General features: G+C 38.3%; 1 protein-coding gene across 4 annotated transcripts in view; it reads right to left on the bottom strand.

Annotated features, from left to right (window-relative positions):
- xylb (xylulokinase homolog (H. influenzae)) overlaps positions 1–18065 on the bottom strand; it is a 110333-nt gene that overhangs the window by 53438 nt on the left and 38830 nt on the right. For all 4 annotated transcript variants that reach the window (XM_022673875.2, XM_022673876.2, XM_049480278.1 and 1 more), the window contains one exon: positions 10101–10159. In XM_022673875.2, the coding sequence (XP_022529596.2) occupies positions 10101–10159 (59 nt within the window). The remainder of the gene's footprint in view (positions 1–10100; positions 10160–18065) is intronic.

The raw sequence follows: 18065 nt of genomic DNA, 5'->3' as shown, positions 1-18065 counted from the left end.
TTTAAGCCTAACTGGCCTCCAGGGGTCTCTTTGCCTGTAACGCTCGAACCCCGTAAATCGCCGCTTGCGGCTATATTTATTATTATTATTCTTATTCTTTTTCTGCCATAGAAGTGATTGGGCAGAAGAAACCGTAAGGCCTACAGGGCTGAGACTTGGTCATATGGTAGTACTTCTCACCGCTACTCAGATTCAAAAGATGAGCCCGATCGGCCTCAAGGGGGCGCTATGGCGAAGGTCAACGCGTTTGGCCTCGTAACTCCTACGCCCTGATAGCTAAAGCAAAAATTCTTGCATTATATGATTCCTTGGTTAATGGCAAATCAAAAAGGTCAATAGAACCACTAAGCTCCGCCCACTTAGATTTTTTGCTATTTAGCATAATATGCAAAACCTACTTTTGAGAACTTGTCCTAGGGTCATTGACCAATCCTGTCATATTTGGTGTCAAACAACTCAGCAGAGTCCCATCCTCAATAATTATCGAAAAAATTGTGAAATTTGTAAACAATATGGCCGTCATATGCAAATTAATCTTACCGTGGCACACCCAAATTTACTCTAACAGCTGTAACTTTTGAATGCTTAAACCGACACTAATGCCACTTTACAACTTTGATGCCAACATGATTCTGAGGTAGCACGTCAATCTGTGTAGACATACGCCCCCAGGGGGCGGAGCCAAAGCTAAAAATCTGTTTCTCAGGAACCGTAAAAGCTATGAAGCTCTCCTTTGACATGTATCATCTATGGCCTATGTCCTAATGTTTTACAGAAGGAAAATTTGATATGCAAATTTTTGCAATCGTTATTAGCCAATCAGATTCCAGCAAGCTTTTGACAGGCTAAACAATGACCAATCAGGACGATACTTATACCCTACATGTATCTCAGGGCCTTCTATCATCCATTAAAATATGGCGTTGATTGGCCTCAAGGGGGCGCTATAGCAGAAAATCAGTTATATCTAAAGGTACAAGTGGCCTAGGCTTGTTATTCTTTTTTAGTTGTATACTTTGCTGTAGCCTTTACAACTTTGTAATTACATATGTTTACCAAAAATGCAAAGATTTTCATCGGTGGCCAAAAGAGTAAAAATTGCTCTTTTCGAACTTGTCTTTAAGTCCTTAATCAATCAAAACAAATTTGGTCTTGATGCAATCTTGAGAGCCTGTAGGTAAATAATTATAAAAAAAATCTTGACATTTTAACTATTTGAGGCCCATAAACCTTGATCAAACATGTACGTGAAAGCCTTTTCAGAGTTATTTGGCCAAAACTCTGTCAAAGTTTAAAACATTCCAAAACTGTTGAAGCTACTAATTAACAATGACATTTGAAGTACATGTGCCAAGTATGAGCCAAATAAGTCTTCAGTAGGCTCTACAGTGAAAAAATAACTATTTTCAATTTATTCTATTTATCGCTATTTTCCAACCTAAATGGACAGAAGACAGGAACCTTTCACCCTATCAACACACAAATTTATACACATATATAGAATGATAATCTGATCTTGATTGCAAATTTTCAGCCAAATCGGACATGTTTTGCCTCTACAACGGCTGGAAAACTACAGCGATTTTGTAGGCCTCAAGCCTGTATTATCGCTTTTTTCTAATCTAAATGGACAGAAGTCAGGAACCTTAGACCCTATTGACACAGAAATTGAAATACATGTATAGACTGATATTGTGATCCTGATTGCAAATTTTGAGCCAAATCAGATATTTTTTGCCTCTAATATGGCCAAAGAGCAACAGCCATTTTGTAGGCCATAAGCCTGTATTATCACTTTTTTCAAACCTAAATGGTCAGAAGTCAGGAACCTTTGACCCTATCAACACACAAATTTACATACATGTATATACAGACCACTTGATCATGAGTACCAATTTGGAGCCCAATCGGACTTTTCTTCTCTTTTTAATAAATAGAAACACACTGATAGGGAATGTTCTGTCTTTCTGATAGAGTGATAGATTTCCAGCAGGTTATATGTGGTCTCTTGCTGCGCTCTGGTGGTCATTTGGTGAAACAGCTACAGGTGAATTATTCTAAATTAAAGCTCTGCTGAACTTATTTAATATTGCTTGTCTTGCTTAATTGAACATATTTATCCTTCTTGTTCATGCTGGTCAGCCGCCTGGGTCATTCTTGTTTATGCTCCACCCACTTAATTTTTTTTTAAATTTGCATAATATGCAAAACCTACTTTTGAAATCTTGTCCTTGGATCCTTGACCAATCATGACATGTTTGGTATCAAACAGTTCAGCAGAGCTTACTCCTCAATAATTATGAAAAAAATATTTACATTTATAAACAATATGGCCGCCATATGCAAATGAGTTCTACCATGGTGCAGTAAAATGTCTTTAACACTTATAACTTTTGAATGCTTAACCTGACACTAATACCACTTCAGTCCTTTGATCATGACATGATTCTCAGATACTCTGTCAGTTTAAGTAGACATACACCCCCCCAGGGGGCGGGGCCAATGCTCGATAGCTGTTTCTCTAGAACCATACAAGCTATCAAGGTCATCCTAGCCAATTATCATCTATGGCCCATGCACTAATGTACACCAAATGAAAATTTGATATGGACACTTTTGTGGTCACTATTAGCCAATCACATTCCAGCAAGCTTTTAACAGGTGGAATGTTAATCAGGTCAAAACTTATATACTATATACGGGTTATTTATATGCCCTTTTTATGCCTTGTGTTTTTTCAATTTAAGAACTGAATTTGTTTCACCAAATGCCCACTAGAGTGCAGTAAGACACCACATAAAACCTGATGAACACTACAGCTCAATTTATCAATGCTTTTCCACTAGTTTACTCACACCACTCATCTAGCATTGCCATTATGGTCTTTATGGTCACGCTGGTCACCCAGCTTGGTTATGCTGGCCATCCAGCTTGGTCATGCTGGCCATTCACATTGGTCATTATGGTCCTGCTGGTCATTCAGCTTTGTCCTCATAGTAATGGTGGTCTTCCAGCTTGGTCATACTGGCCAACCACCTTTGCCATGCTGGTCATCCAGTTTGGTCATTATGGTCTTCCAGCTTGGTCAATATGGTCAACAAGTTTGTCATCCAGATTAGTCATGCTGGTAATCTAGCTTGGTCTTCACGGTCATGCTGGTCATCCTCATCCAGTTTGGCGATGCCAGTCAACCGGCAACATGTTTTAAGCCTAACTGGCCTCCAGGGGTCTCTTTGCCTGTAACGCTCGAACCCCGTAAATCGCCGCTTGCGGCTATATTTATTATTCTTTTTCTCCTGAAAAAACAGTTGTGCAGCCTAAACCGTAAGTCATAGAGAAATGAAACTTGGTAGGTAGATGTAGGATCAGTGCATCTCGGTGGACAACAAAAATGGCACCGATTGGTCAAGTGGTGGCGCTATAAACAAGGAAATTCATTTTTCACAATTTTCTCAATAACTCAAAAACCATAAGACCTACATTCAAAATTCTTTTTTTGATGGATTCCTTGGGTCAATACCAACAACTTTCCAATTTGGACCATGCACTTCCGTCTATATAGATTTTTTGCTAATTTGCATAATATGCAAAACCTACTTTTGCAAACTAGTCCTAGGAATTTTGACCAATCCTGGCATGTTTGGTATCAAAACACTCGTGAGAGCATGCGCTTCAATATTCATTAAGAAAAAGTTGAAATATGTAAACAATATGGCCGCCATATGCAAATTAGTCCTTCCGGATATATGCCCCATTCACTTCAAGAGGTAAATTTGGAGCACTGTTTCTCAGCAACCGTGCAACCTAGCAAGTTGAAACTTTGTATGCAGAATCTATCATACAGCCTCTAAAGGATGTTCAAAGGGCAACTTAATCAATCAACATGGCTGAACACCATCAGCCAATCAGCATTCAGCAGACATTTTGGCAGGCTGAATGTTGCCCAATCTGGATGATATTTGGCAGTTATGTTCAGGTGGAGACACTGTAGTGACCTGCAAAGTGCTGAAACAATCCGCCCACTGGGGGGCGCTGTTCCAAAAAAACGAGTATATGTCAATCATGCTGTACTATTTTGACATCTAATTGTTTTTGCCATATTTAGTACAGTGGCTCTGACAAATTTCTCAATACAACTATGTTTAAAAAGTGCTTTGTTCATTCATAATTGCTAATTGTTTGAAAATAGCTATATTGAAACTACTCTCTGGATATTTGGCCTATCACCTCCATTTCAGTCTTGCTGCACACTGTAGAGTCTCTAGGTAAATGTTCATTAAAAACATTTGTGAAAATTTCACATACAATACTCTCCAGGCATCAAGCAATCTGTGCGTCCTTGGAATTTCTAACCTAAATTGCTGTAACTCTGCAGTATTTGCTGTAATCTCACAATGTTAAAGACCTCTGTACAATATCACTCTGATGAAGCGCCATTTAATACAGAACTAGATTAAGAATAACTTGACATTACATGTCATATCAGAACATTCACTCCTTTGTGCCTCTTCTCAACATTAATAACAGGTGAAAGACTTTTGATCATTTCTAAATGTCACAGAATGTCTCCAATTGTGTTAGACCTTCTTACACATCACCATCCTATGCTCTAGTAGGCACCATTGTGCTAGTTGGTGCTTGATGAAGCGCCATTTAATTCAGAACTAGATTTATAATAACTTCGTAATTACATGTCATATCAGAACATTCACTCCTTTGTGTTAATTTAAACTTGTTTGGTCAAACATTTCAGCTTGTTCTGCAAAGGTTCAAAGGTCAATCTGAATACCACTTTGTGAACATTCTGGTTGAAGCCACCTGATCAATACCAATAACATGTAGACACCTTTTGACTAGTTCTAACTCACTTAATGAATATCCTACAAAGTTCACTAGATTTACATGTGAATTTAAGCACTGATCAGGTTGAAAGGCCTCTGCTCAACACTAATAACAGGTGAAAAACTTGATAATTTCTAAATGTGACAGGGCATCTCCAATCATATTAGACCTTCTTACACATCACCATTCAATGCTCCAGTAGGCACCATTGTGCAAGTTGGTGCTTGAACCCGATGATTGCCGCTTGCGGCTATATTTTTTTTTTGTTTTTTTGTTGGGGTTGTGTGGTGTGTGTGTGTGTATGTGTGTGTGTGTGTTTAGCTTAGCAGTAGCAGTTTCACTGGTGGTGCTTTTCCACCCTCATGATGTTGGGGTAGAGGGTGGATAAGAGCTTCACTGGTGGAGCCACTATTTTGCAACAGATTTTACTTTTAGGCTTTATGGCTTTATGGTTTTACTATGGCCCACAGTGATTAAAGATTGCTGAAAATTGTTATCGCAATATTTTGTAGCATTTTCATTTGCAAAAATGCAAACATAATCAATACTTGGTATTTAATATGAATATTTTTATTGAAACACAGCTGCTCTAAGATGTTAATCAAATAAATATGGTAAACTTGAACTGAAGAATATTGGTTTTTAAAATTCTGTGAATCTCACACCAATAAATACATAATTCCTGGTAATTGCTTATTTAGGACTATACCAGTTAAACTACAGTAATGCTAAAATAACAATCTATAACCAAGGGCCCTATTGTTTACCCTGCGCAAGGTGGGTCACAAAGCTCATTGCTACCTTACACCCTGTCAACTGTCTATTTATGCGCTGTTAAAATTTAGTCACAGTTTAGGAATATATCTACACTGATGAGCGTGGTGGTCCGGAGGTGAGGTGTGTTCAGGTAAATATCTGTCGTGTTTATATCTTGGTGGCACGGTTGAAACACATGTGCGCCACTGACTGATTAAAACCCTGACAACAGTCAACAGTCAACCGCCCAATTCCATCTCTTAGTGTGTTTATATATCTCGCTCGATACACACACACACACACACACACACAAAAAAATGTGCTGCAGCATTCAAATTCAGTAATTACATCAACAATTAACAGAATAAAATAGCATTGCTATTTCCTTAAATGAGCTGCTGGCGTACCTTCACAGCGTGAACACGCAGGTCAGTATCCACTGCTGAGATGCTTAAAAGCATCTGCGCTGTTAAAATATCAACGTGCCAAAGACAGAGCGCACCTGACTTTTAAAGGGAATGACAACTGGTACACTGATTTAAACACTGGTTTAATTCACGTCACGCCCAAAACACAACCATGGTTAATTAAGAAAATTAGTACATGCCTTTTGCGTGTTTCAAGCCGCAAAGACACACAGACACGACCTAAATCAAGCTAATGATGCGCAAATGATCAGTGCGCTATAGATCGCTAAAAAAAAAGGTCCCCAAGTGATTGGTAGTAGCATTGGCCTGGCATCTCCAATTATAAACTAAAGAAGCATAAGTCAGAACATTCAATGAAAGACTGACTACAACTAATAAGAGTAATAAATAATCCTAATTTGATCATTTTACTTATTTCATTGTGTCTTTTTAAAAGAACTATCCACGATTCTTTAAGCCATACAATTGCAGTTCTTTGAGAACAGACGCTCCTAAGAGCTCTTTGTACACAAAAAACAATGCTATGAAGATCACTAAAGCTTCTTATTAGCAATATAACAGTACTACTATAAAACGGTTATTTTACATGTGATCATACACTATCATGCTTCTGATGTAGGCTTTATAGCAATTAAGATATCTAAAAAAATGCTTGTGTGAACATTCTCTCTCATGCATTGTTATATAGGAACCGATGATGTAATGGCCATGAAACAACTGAATAGATAATGGTCCAGCTACTCATTGTTCTCTGAAAAGAGCTGTAATTCATATTCCCTTTAAAGCAGATTAAAGCTTTAATTATTTAAGCAGATGCTATGCAGTGATATTCCTCATAGCTTTATGATGGCTGGAGAATGGAGAAAAACAGCAAAAAGCCATACTGTTAATGCAAAATGTGTTAATGCACAACAATCAGGCCCAAAATATTGTTCCCAATGCCATATTTATTCATACAAACAAAGCATCAACTAGCATAGCAGACTGCATTAACATTTCTGTTAGCTTTTTTCATCATTTTATACCTCTTCTGAGACGCTTTTTCCCTCTCTTTCTCTGTCTTTTTATAATTTTTATAATTATAACATAACAGTAATATAATATTCATATTATGTGTTATAGTTTAATGGAGTTTCTGCACAAAAAAAGGTTTTAAAAACTATACAAATGTATACAGCTCTTATTTGTGGTTTTTCACATTCAACTGATGTCTTCCCACCAAAACACAGTAAAGTCTGAACAAGCCCACACCGTTTACTTCAAATAAAAGCCAGTTATCTGCCTCTGAAGTGCTATATCAATTCTTCTGACAGTAGTTTTCTTTCATTGATGGAATCTAAGTGATTTAATTAAGATGCCAGGGCCAGGGAAGCAGGTACTACTATCATCAGTCAGAAACCATTTACACAATCGTTTACAGTCTCTCCAAAACTCACACCACTCTGGCACTTCACATTGGCTACATAAGGCCATACAGTACACAGTCCATTTCATCAGCATATACGAGCAGTTTATATGTATCTGCATACTTTATTATTCTCTTTTCACCCTGTTCTTTAAGGACAGGAGCACCATAGAGGAAAATCAACCAAAGAACTTAGGTATTATTCGGCAGATCATTCGGTAGATCATTCTCAGCATTGCAGTGACACAGACACATTAATGTTTTAATGTCTGTTCCGTTGGTATGAGTGGATCAGACACAGCAGTGCTGCTGGAGTTTTTAAAAGGTCTCATTCCATTGTTTTTCATTAATTTAAAATGTCTAATCATGGTCTCTAATATAAATGAATGCAGTGTGAGCGTTTTTTTTGCATAAAAAAACTGGTGATCCGGTATAACGCTGCTTTAGTCCGAAGGAGGAGTGGGCGGAGGGACACGATAAGCAGGGTTCATACACTTCTTAACCAATAAATTTCCATGATTTTGTTCATGACTATTTCATGCCTTCAAGGCAAGTTTTCATGACCATTTTATTTTTTAAAGAGAGCAGACATGGACACTAAAACCAAAAATCAACTAAATAATTATAATAGAAATTGATTACAGTAGGCCTAAAATGAATCTGACACACAATCTTTAATAATAAAATGTGTAAGATCATGAGAGCACCATTGTGTAGGTCTAAATTACTGATTTAATCTGAGCTGATTCATTTGTTAACTCAAAATAGATTTTTTCAATTAATAAACTGAAACACAAAGATTTGTAGATTTGTTTCCATGACAGTTTAAAAACGTTCTGGGTATTTTTTCCAAAACTTATTTAGGCCTGGAAATTGCTATTTTCAAATTCCCAGGATTTTCATGATCGTAAGAACCCTGGGTAGAAATTGGCTCTTGCATATATACATACATGCAAACATATCGCTTCTGATTGGCTAACAGCACTGTGACATCAGCGAGACGGACAACAGTTAGAAACATTTTAAAATAAAGACATTTTTACACAAAGAACAATCTTTGCAATGTCATATGTTACTTTACAACATGTATAATGCCCTGCTTAGTGTAGTTCAGATTCTAAGATTCTCTGTAAAATGCAAAATTCACCGGAGATCCTATGTAAACATAGCTACTTACACACAGAGGTGGATAGTCCAGGTCCAGAAAGTAAAAATATACCTGTGATTTTTAAAATTAAATCTACATGGGGTGGATTTTTACTTTTTTAGACCTGGACTACCCACCTCTGCTTACACAAAATGGCTAGCTAGCTAAGTAACTAATGTAAACAAAACTGTTCTAAACATATACACACCTACCTATTCTCATTGTACCTCGCTGGTGGTATTCCATAGAAAATTCTAACAATTTGTTCCTTAGCTCTGAATTACTGGACAAAGCATATAGCACTGACGTGTTATTTGCACAAACAACACAGGAATGAACTGCCATGTTGTTCCTAGCGCTGTTAGCTCCTGTATGACGAGATGTGCCTGGCTGCGTGGCTTCAGCTCTGCCTGTGAGCAGTCGCGAGCCAAGATGGGCGAGGCCATGAATACTAATTTACGAGTTGATGTAGAGACGGGGCTTTTCCTGATCGACTTGTTTCTGAATATTCTGAACATTTTCTTTTTCTAGCTACTGCAGAAAATGGAGGCTGGGGATAAGTTTTATGTGCAGCATGAATATACAACTCAGTGAGACAAGAAAAAAGTGGATTTTAGAGGAAGTACAGCTTTTAACACCTCAGTGTCATGGCTGGAATGGGAATAGTCCACCAACCAGAAAAATCCAGCTTACAGCATCTTATGGACAATGTCAGTGAGTGGACACAGTGTTTAAAAACTCCAGCAAACAATATCTGATCTGTGGTAGTACTGTCACTCACTACTGGACAAAACGTTTGTAATTGTAAAGGATTTTATTTTTTGGAGAATTTGCATTGGTTCCATTCACCATAAAACTCTGATTTTGGCGCAATTTAAGAATCACATTATCAAGTCAAAATAAAAAAAATTGAAGCTACAAGGTTTTTATCCGACAGCATCAAATGAATGCGAAATACAAATGCTAATACATGTGGTGCATTAAGAACAATACCCCATAGCCACTTTATATTTGTGTTCTTTGTTATGCACTTGGGGACACATCTCACTCTATAGCACATGCAAATATATGTACAGTACATTCATAAATATGTATGCATTAAAGCCCACAGTCTGCAAACAAAAGAATACATAAATGCATTCAATCACAGCTGTGAACTCCACCCTTCTTTCTATATGCACCACAGCATCAGTATGCACACATACATACTGTACATCCACTGTATGAAGAATACGTCAGGTCAGGTCAGGGTGCATTGCTATCAAATTTAAAGAAGCAGAGTTAGTTATTATCAGGTAGGCACCTGTGAGGGAAAGAAACAATCACACACACACACACAATCCTCACACACTGCCGCTGTTTGAGTTTCTCCAAGCGCGACAACAGTTCAAAGAATGTAATTTCAATCCTGTGAAAAGCAAGTACTGAGAAACCTACAAAACTGAGCTTTTCAGAATTCATATTGGGGTCAAAAAATAAGCACGCATTTGTCAAGCTATTTTTTCCTTGTTTTGTTGCATACCTGAAGGATGTCCTTGTTAGACGAGGCCCCTCCCGTCGCCAGCACGCGCGTTCCTGGAACTAAAAAGAGGAATACATTACGGTAATGTCAAACCAGCGCCTCAGGTGTGGAGTCTTTTAAATCTTTGTGTGCGTGTGTGAGCACACATTTTATTCCTGTATCGTTTCATGGATTGGTTCTGCTAATGTTTTCTGAGGGTGGAAATGACTAATTAAACTTTATTTTGTTTAAGGAGAACAAAGAGGACTGTAGGAAGATGAGGGCCACAGAAGTGAAGGGCAACACACATCAGTGGTATGTAAATTATTGTAGTACCAGTTAAGGCATCCCACTGTTTAGGTCTGATATTTTCTGGCATGCATGAGGCTTTATGTGGGAACTGGTTTCTTAAGTAGCCAAACACATACTGCTATTATCATGCATTGTGTTTTGAACATTGTAATAGACACTGATGTCACGGTACAGAAACTAGTTTCGTGTCCCATGACTTGTGCATGGATGTGATTTTCTTCATCACTTGTCTGGTTCGTGGTTCAAGCTGACAAAAAGGCTACAGTAACTCAGATACAATTGTAGTGATCAGAAAAGTATCTTAAGCCCTGTCCCATTTCAACCCTTGGGCCTACCACTTTCCCGATTCTTGTTAGACTGGAAGGGTAGGTTAGAGGGAAGGGATAGGGCTTGCTAGCCCTTCATACAGAGATTTTTCAGATGCACACTTCCAACCGAGGGGTATGAGAATCACTGGTAAGATGGCGGAACAAGCGACCAAAGAAACCCACAAATGTACAAATATTTTCCTTGTTAAAATTGACGATTAGCGCTATATTACCATAATTTAATGTGTAGTTTCAAAGTTTTATGGCTGAATTCTTCATAACAAGCACAACAAAAAAGATCGCTAGTAATTTGTCCCAGTAGCTATCTAGCTCGGCTAGCTAACTTTCCTGTTCCACCTTAAAAGGTGCAACAAACAGCAGGGGCTGAATAATATAGCAGGGGCATAAATAAATAGATAAGGCAGAATAGATAAATAAAATAAAATAAAAGCTAATCAATGCTAATTTCAGCTCCCTGTCACAGACAAATTATGGAATGGACAATAATAATTAATATTTTTACTATCTCTCTCCTATCTGAAGCCCTAAAGTTAACTAGTTAACCAGCAGCTACATTATTGAACTTTAGCGCTCCTAATGACATATTGTGTGCTTAAAGTAGTGCTGGGCGATAAAACGATATCGATAGTTATCGAGGAAACTATATATCGCGATAAGTCGGGGCGAGAAATTCGATAAACTAAATTTTCTATTTCCCGTTTAAGTAGCGTTGTGAAAAGGCGCAGCACGAGATCAGGCAGCACGCTGAACTGCTGCTCAGCCCAGTACAACCCCTCCCCTCCCCTCTCCACCATCCCCCTCCGCCCCACCCCCCGAGCCCCTCCACTCTGAACTCCTCACATAGCGGCTCCTTCTCTCCCATTTACTGGATAAACTTCATTTATACTATTCAGCGGCGCTACACTGGAAAACTCACCTTTTAAATATGAGGCATGCGTCTCCAAGATATTTAGAGAGGTGAGCTTGTTCAGATTTCTGAAGGCAGGTAAACGCTGCTCTGTTTGCTGCTAGTTAGATTAGCTTGTCTCCAGTTTAAAGTTAGCGATGTTTAGGTGTAAAAGGGATCTGTGCAATCTGTCATCATTAGCTAAGATGCTTTCACTGCTTTTTACATTCTAATAAACTAATGGGTAACGCACGTTAGCCGTGTTAATCCACGTTTCGTGTAAATTAAGGTTAACTTCAGCACGAGTGAGGGGTTAGTATATAAACACACAGAAAGGAAGCACTTTCCATCTTTTTTCCTAACTCTCACTGTTTCTGTTAGAAAACCCTGAGGGCAGCATTCTCCTCTGTCTTTGTGTTTTATAGTTTTTAACAGATAGAGAGTCTGTTATGCTGGATATTTTACTAAATACAGAAGATTATATAATCTGTCTAGCTGTATTTGAACTGAGCTAAACATTGCTGTTACTGAACTGGAGTTTTAAATACACTTAAGTAATGTAAGTCTAGTCTACTGAAAGCCAGTAATGTTAGTATAAATCTGTACTGCAGTAGAAGTGGATCATTTCAGAAACTTGACTTTATTCCTCCCACCTCCATTATAGGCCACTTTTTTTTTTAAATATTTAAATGTTAGCTTAATTTAAATGAAAAAAAAACTAAAGGCTCTTATTTAAAAAAAACATAAGCAGTAAATTATCTAAAATTACAACAAATAGAAAATAGAAAAACAGTAAAACATATGTAATACATACTTTTTATATGACCAAAATTAAACTAGACTGAAATCTGACTAAAACTAATAATATCCGATAGACTAAAATGTAACTAAAACTATTATACATTTTAGTGAAAAGACTAAGACTGTATCAAAATCACCTGTCAAAATGAACACTGTGATATACTCTTGTATTTTGCTTTATGTAGTTGCCTGCATTCAGGGAGGGGAATGATCTTTTGATTAAATATAATTTTATAAAAATAAATAAAGTGTTATTGCAATTTAAATTAAACAGACATATAATGTAAAGGGTCTTACATATTTTTTAGTTTATATATTTGTCCCCTTTTTAAAATTAATTTAAAAGCTGTACCCACCTGGCAAGATGTTAACATCCTAGTGTCTGTCCACAAGGCTCTGAGCCTGCTAGTGATTTTGTCCATAACTCCCTTATTCTGTCACTTCTGAGTAAAAATAGAAACCTTTAAGTGTAACAGAAAGTGATTTGATTTATATCGTGATACATATCGATATCGGCTGATATGAAAAACTATATCGTAATAAGATTTTTTTCCATATCGCCCAGCCCTAGCTTAAAGTGCTGTCCAAATTCTCTGTTCCAAGGCGAAGGGTTTCACTTGAAAAGAAGGGGTAGGGTAAGTGGTAGGGCCAAGGGGTGAAATGGGATTGGGCCTTAGAATACACAACATTATGAGACTAGAGGCGAGTTCTGGTTCAGTCCACCAAGAACATAAAACTGAGGCTAAAGTGGCCACAGTCCTACCAAACACTAAAACTGTGTAAGAAAATGTTGCCAACATGCTAATATGGAGATCACATGGGTGGAACAAAGGCTAAGTGGGTTCCAGGTAGGCATATGGGCTCTCAGTGGGTTTGTATATGCATTGTTACAGGTATTGTTACTGGGACCCTGCTGGGCTTTTCAAACTGGACTCATCAATGGAGCCCACCCTAATCTCTCATATACAGTGTACAACTCAAATGGGGCCCATATTTACCCCCTCTTAGGCCCATCACTGACCCTGGCAAGCATCCATATGTGGGGCCCACATAAACCCTATGAACAAAACTTTCTAGTTCCCAGTTGAGCTAAATATACAATTAATACCAGTCATTCTTTGGGTTTTTTATTTAACATTTAGATAAAATGTTATTCAAATATTTGATTATTTAAATAAACTCATTCATTTTTTAAATAATTCCACAGGAATCAATTTTTAACTGCTGTCAAAACAAAAGCGTCTATCTCCATGTGTTTCACATAAATTAAAGACAGCAGCTGCCCTTAACATTTCAATAAACACTGACCCCTATGGAAATAGTCTAAAATGCCTTGGAACAAAATCTTATTAAATTAAGTTAAGAGCATTTCCTTTCACTGGAGAGAAACGAGAAACGCTTCAGGCACCAAAATATTGAGGCTTCTGGTTTCAAGGCCTCATCAGTTTAGAGAGGCCCAAGTGGAGTTCAGAGGAAGCACCTTATTTCACCAACACTGTGGCGGCTCAATCTTTCCTGCCCTGCGGTTCTGCAAATCCAAGCATAACTGCGATCCCTGTATGCTGGCGTCGCTCCCCACCCGAGCCGCATGAAAGGGAGCGAGGCCCACAATGGCTTTTCTCGCTCTTGCAGCACATTATCATCACCCCGAACTGCCACATGGCACTACCCCTTCCTGCGTGCACTATTAAAACCTGTCACGCCGCCGAGTGTAGCCTTGGGGTGCCAATAAGAATGAAATGGATCCAGTCTGAGCCTTGCACGATTGATTTGTTGCTTCGTTCCCGCTCTTTCATTGACCATCAATGAAGGCTGTACATCAAAGGTCGGTGTAGGGAGGAAAACCAATTATAATTACACAGAGAGAGGGACGGAAACCGCACTAGCATGTAGGAGTACGGATAAAGCACCAGAAAGAAATGGAGAAAGACAGACAGAAAGCAAAGAAGAGAACATAAAAGTCTTGAGTTAATGTACGACTGAAGCTGAGCTTTGATGAATGGATGTGGTGATGGGGGAAGGGCTGCAGGTATCTACGTCTACTGGAGAAGGATGAACCTGCGTCTTCTGTGTTATACAGAACAGCTGACGAGCCACAACAGAAAGAGATAGTGCTGTATGATATACCTAGAAATAGGATATGTGATGTGAGATGAAGATGATGTTGGAGATACAGATACTGAGGTAAAACACGATAAATAAAAAAAATCTATCTAAATTAACTTATTAAAAGCTCCTCAAAGGTTTAACCTGCAGTTAGCTTGGCTGCACGCATTTGTTGCAGGCTAAGAAATAGTTTGGTGAGAGGTTGACTGTGAAACTCACTTTGCCTCACTCAACGTTGCATCACATGATCACAGTCTGCAGCATGAAGACTCTGTAGCTGCACTTTTGAACAGTCTTTAATAGCAAATATCATATTGCTTTTTCATGCATCAAATTGGATTCATAAACACTGGAATGCAATGATATGCCAAATGCAATGGGACAGGTACCTGGTGCCCAAGGAACACAGAAGCTAAGGAAAACCTGAACTAACCAGCAAGATATGTGTGGATTTTACTTCGGCAAGAGTATTTGGTTGTCTTTACTCACTGACAATTCTAGTCAGATGCTGCTGGTCACGATCATTACCACCCATTACACAGAGCACTATGGGTGGCACAGCCACATGTGACCAGTACCCTTCAGTTACCCTACTATCTACTGACTTTGGGCATGTCAGTGTAGTTTACCATATGTACTCTTCAGATGTTCTAAGATATAATCATTGAACACACACATTAAAATAGCTCTCCCTGTTGCTGCATGCTGGTAATACAATTTGAGATTGCTGTTATTCACTGCATTATAGCAGTGAATCAATCATGAATAGTGTCCTTAAAGTGTCCTTCCACTAAAATCCACTTCACAATACAAGAGCTGAAGCCAGGCAGCGACACAGTCTCAACAGACTAAGGAGCTAACAGCTTTAGGAACAACACGGCAGAACAAGTTCATTCCTGTGTTATTTGTGCAAATAACACATCAGAGATTGGTGTGTATGTTTAGAACATTTAGAATTATTGTGCTATGACCCAATGGTCTTTTTAAATGAGGTGGAATTAAATGGAATTCAAGCCATAACTCGGTAAAAAGCAAAATTCAGTAAACAGTGTAAATTAGCCTATTAATAAATATTTAGAACTTCCCATTATCTCAGTGTTTTATTAGTTACTCATGAGATAATTTAAATAGTTTTGTTTACTGTAGCTACTTAGCTATCTTTTGTAAGTAACTATAGTTGTTCATCGGATCTCCGGTGTATTACTGTTTTACTGAGACTCTAGGGCTAGTGACCAGGAAAAATTCATAAATCAATAATTGTTATTTGCTTATTTAGGAGATTTTTATCCTCTGCATTAAAAAGTATCATAGAGTTTGTTTTGCGATTCATTGAGTATTGCAGAATCACAGTATCATCATATTATTGTTATTGTGGACAATGTATCGTGATAATGTTGTATCGAGAGATGCCTTCTGATTCACATTCCTACTAATAAGTGACCATGAAAAAAAAGCTGATGATGCCCCAATCTGTATAACACAAAAAAGACAAGCAAGTTTATAAACCAGAGCGGATTACCAAAGATCCAGAATCCAAAAGGACATTTGGTGTGGCGGACATCGTTTTCGTCTTCACTGCACCGCACAGTCAATAATCCCATGACTATTACTATTGACAGACACAGCAGCGGAGTAAACATGTGGCCACACCAAGCTGTTTACCTTTGCATCTTTCATCTTCTGAGAGAAGGAAATCGATACAGTGTTGCATGTAGGAACACAGCGGCCGCACTGGTGATTTCGGCATGTTCACAGGAAGGGTATTACTTAAGGCTTGTCTCAAAAGGCATGCTGAATTACATGGCACAGCTCATTACTGCCTTGTTCTGCCTTTAAAAGCATACACAGGAGGTGCAGATAGCTTGCACCACATCAATGTAAATGTAAGAGGTATGTCTATAATTCATAATAATCAAATAAATTATTATTTAAACTCATGCGATTTAAATTTGTAATGTAAATGCATTTCTTACATTTCGCTGTCCAATGAAAAACAAGTACTGTATTTTTTTGGCAGTATACGGCACACTTAAAATTCTTTATTTTTCTCAAAAATGCCAGCGCGCCTTATAGTCCAGTGCAACATTTAACCAGTCCGGTTATAAGAAGCAGTAAAGCCACTCCGTTGAAGTACAGCGTTATACAGGAGTTTCAGTTTAGTTCTCCAGCAGCTTTAGCATTAGCCACTAACCAGCATTAGCATTAGAGGTGACTATTACTGGCCTGTAGCCTGCTGCTTATGCCAGCTGGCACTGCTGGAGCAGTATTAGCATTATCCGTCAACCCCGCTAAGCGCTAGCTCTTTTGCTGTTCACAGGTGAGCATTATCATTAGCATTACCCGCTAAGCGCTTGCTGTTTTGCCATGGGATTATTGACTGTGCAGTGCAGTGAAGACTAAAACAATGTCCGCCACACCAACTGTCTTTTTCAATTCTGGATCTTTTGTATTCCGCTCTGGTTTTTAGACTTGTAGTGTGAAAAATATGGTAGTTGGTTTGTAGAATGTTAGCTATGAGTGCGTTGAGTTGCTTGGCCAGTTGTTTTGCCAAATTTTAGCTCTCTATCCGAATCAAGACTCCCCTTCGTGTAAATGTGCACCCCCCAGAGAAAAAGAATCGGAGGACAATCTTTTATGCTTATTTCAGTTTATTAATAAGGGTTAATCTACTTTTACAGTTAATACATTAATTTCCAGCCTAAGTGTTTCTGTGTTTCTGTCGTGCATGCATGCCAAGGAAAGTCAGATTTCGACACAACTCATTTTTCCTTTTTCTTAAAGGAAAGCCTGCCTTAACTTCTTATAATTGGTCTGAAAGTCTGCTGTTTCTTACAGCAGAGGAACTGGCTCAGTAGATCCAGGACCAGATCAAACTTTTGTCCTTTGGTCTGGAGCATGGTTCCTGCCCCCTTTCAGACTTTTACTTTGGTCCAGACCAAACAAAGACCCCCTAAAAGTTTTCCTAAAAATCTGTTAGAATGTACTCATGATGTAGAGCTCTTCAAAGATCACTTACTCTCCTAACACCTTTAACAAACTAACTACTTCTAACCTCATTTCCTTTTTGCCCTCCTTTACTCCTTTATCCTATTATTTTGACCTCCTTTAGGCCCTGTCTAAACATGTTTTTACCTTTAACTTGTATTACTTTTTGTACTGTATTGTAAGTCGCTTTGGACAAAATTGTCTGCCAAATGTAATGTAATGTAATGTAATGTAATATGCTGGGCACTTAAAACTTTACTCTGCCCAGCTGAAGCCTTACAGGCTTAAAGGCATCTGGAATGGACCGTCACACAGTGGAAATATCTGCAGTGATCAGGTGACTCAGTATTCTACATCTTTTTTGAAAGAAAAGGACATAGCAACTGTTACTAGCAACACCCTCAAATTGTAGCATTTGTTATGGTATGGGGTTGTGTCAGTACTGGTCTATGATGACAGCACATTAAAGCATATTACACACATAACTAAGAGCTGTCTTTATCCTCTCCAGGGTCATCACACATGCATTTTTCAACAAGACAATGCAAAACCATACGTTGCATACAT

Source organism: Astyanax mexicanus, chromosome 6, assembly GCF_023375975.1.
Source record: "Astyanax mexicanus isolate ESR-SI-001 chromosome 6, AstMex3_surface, whole genome shotgun sequence".
In the NCBI taxonomy this organism is placed as follows: Eukaryota; Metazoa; Chordata; class Actinopteri; order Characiformes; family Acestrorhamphidae; genus Astyanax; species Astyanax mexicanus.
Note: the sequence above shows the minus strand (reverse complement) of the source record. Positions and strands in the feature narration are given on the sequence as shown.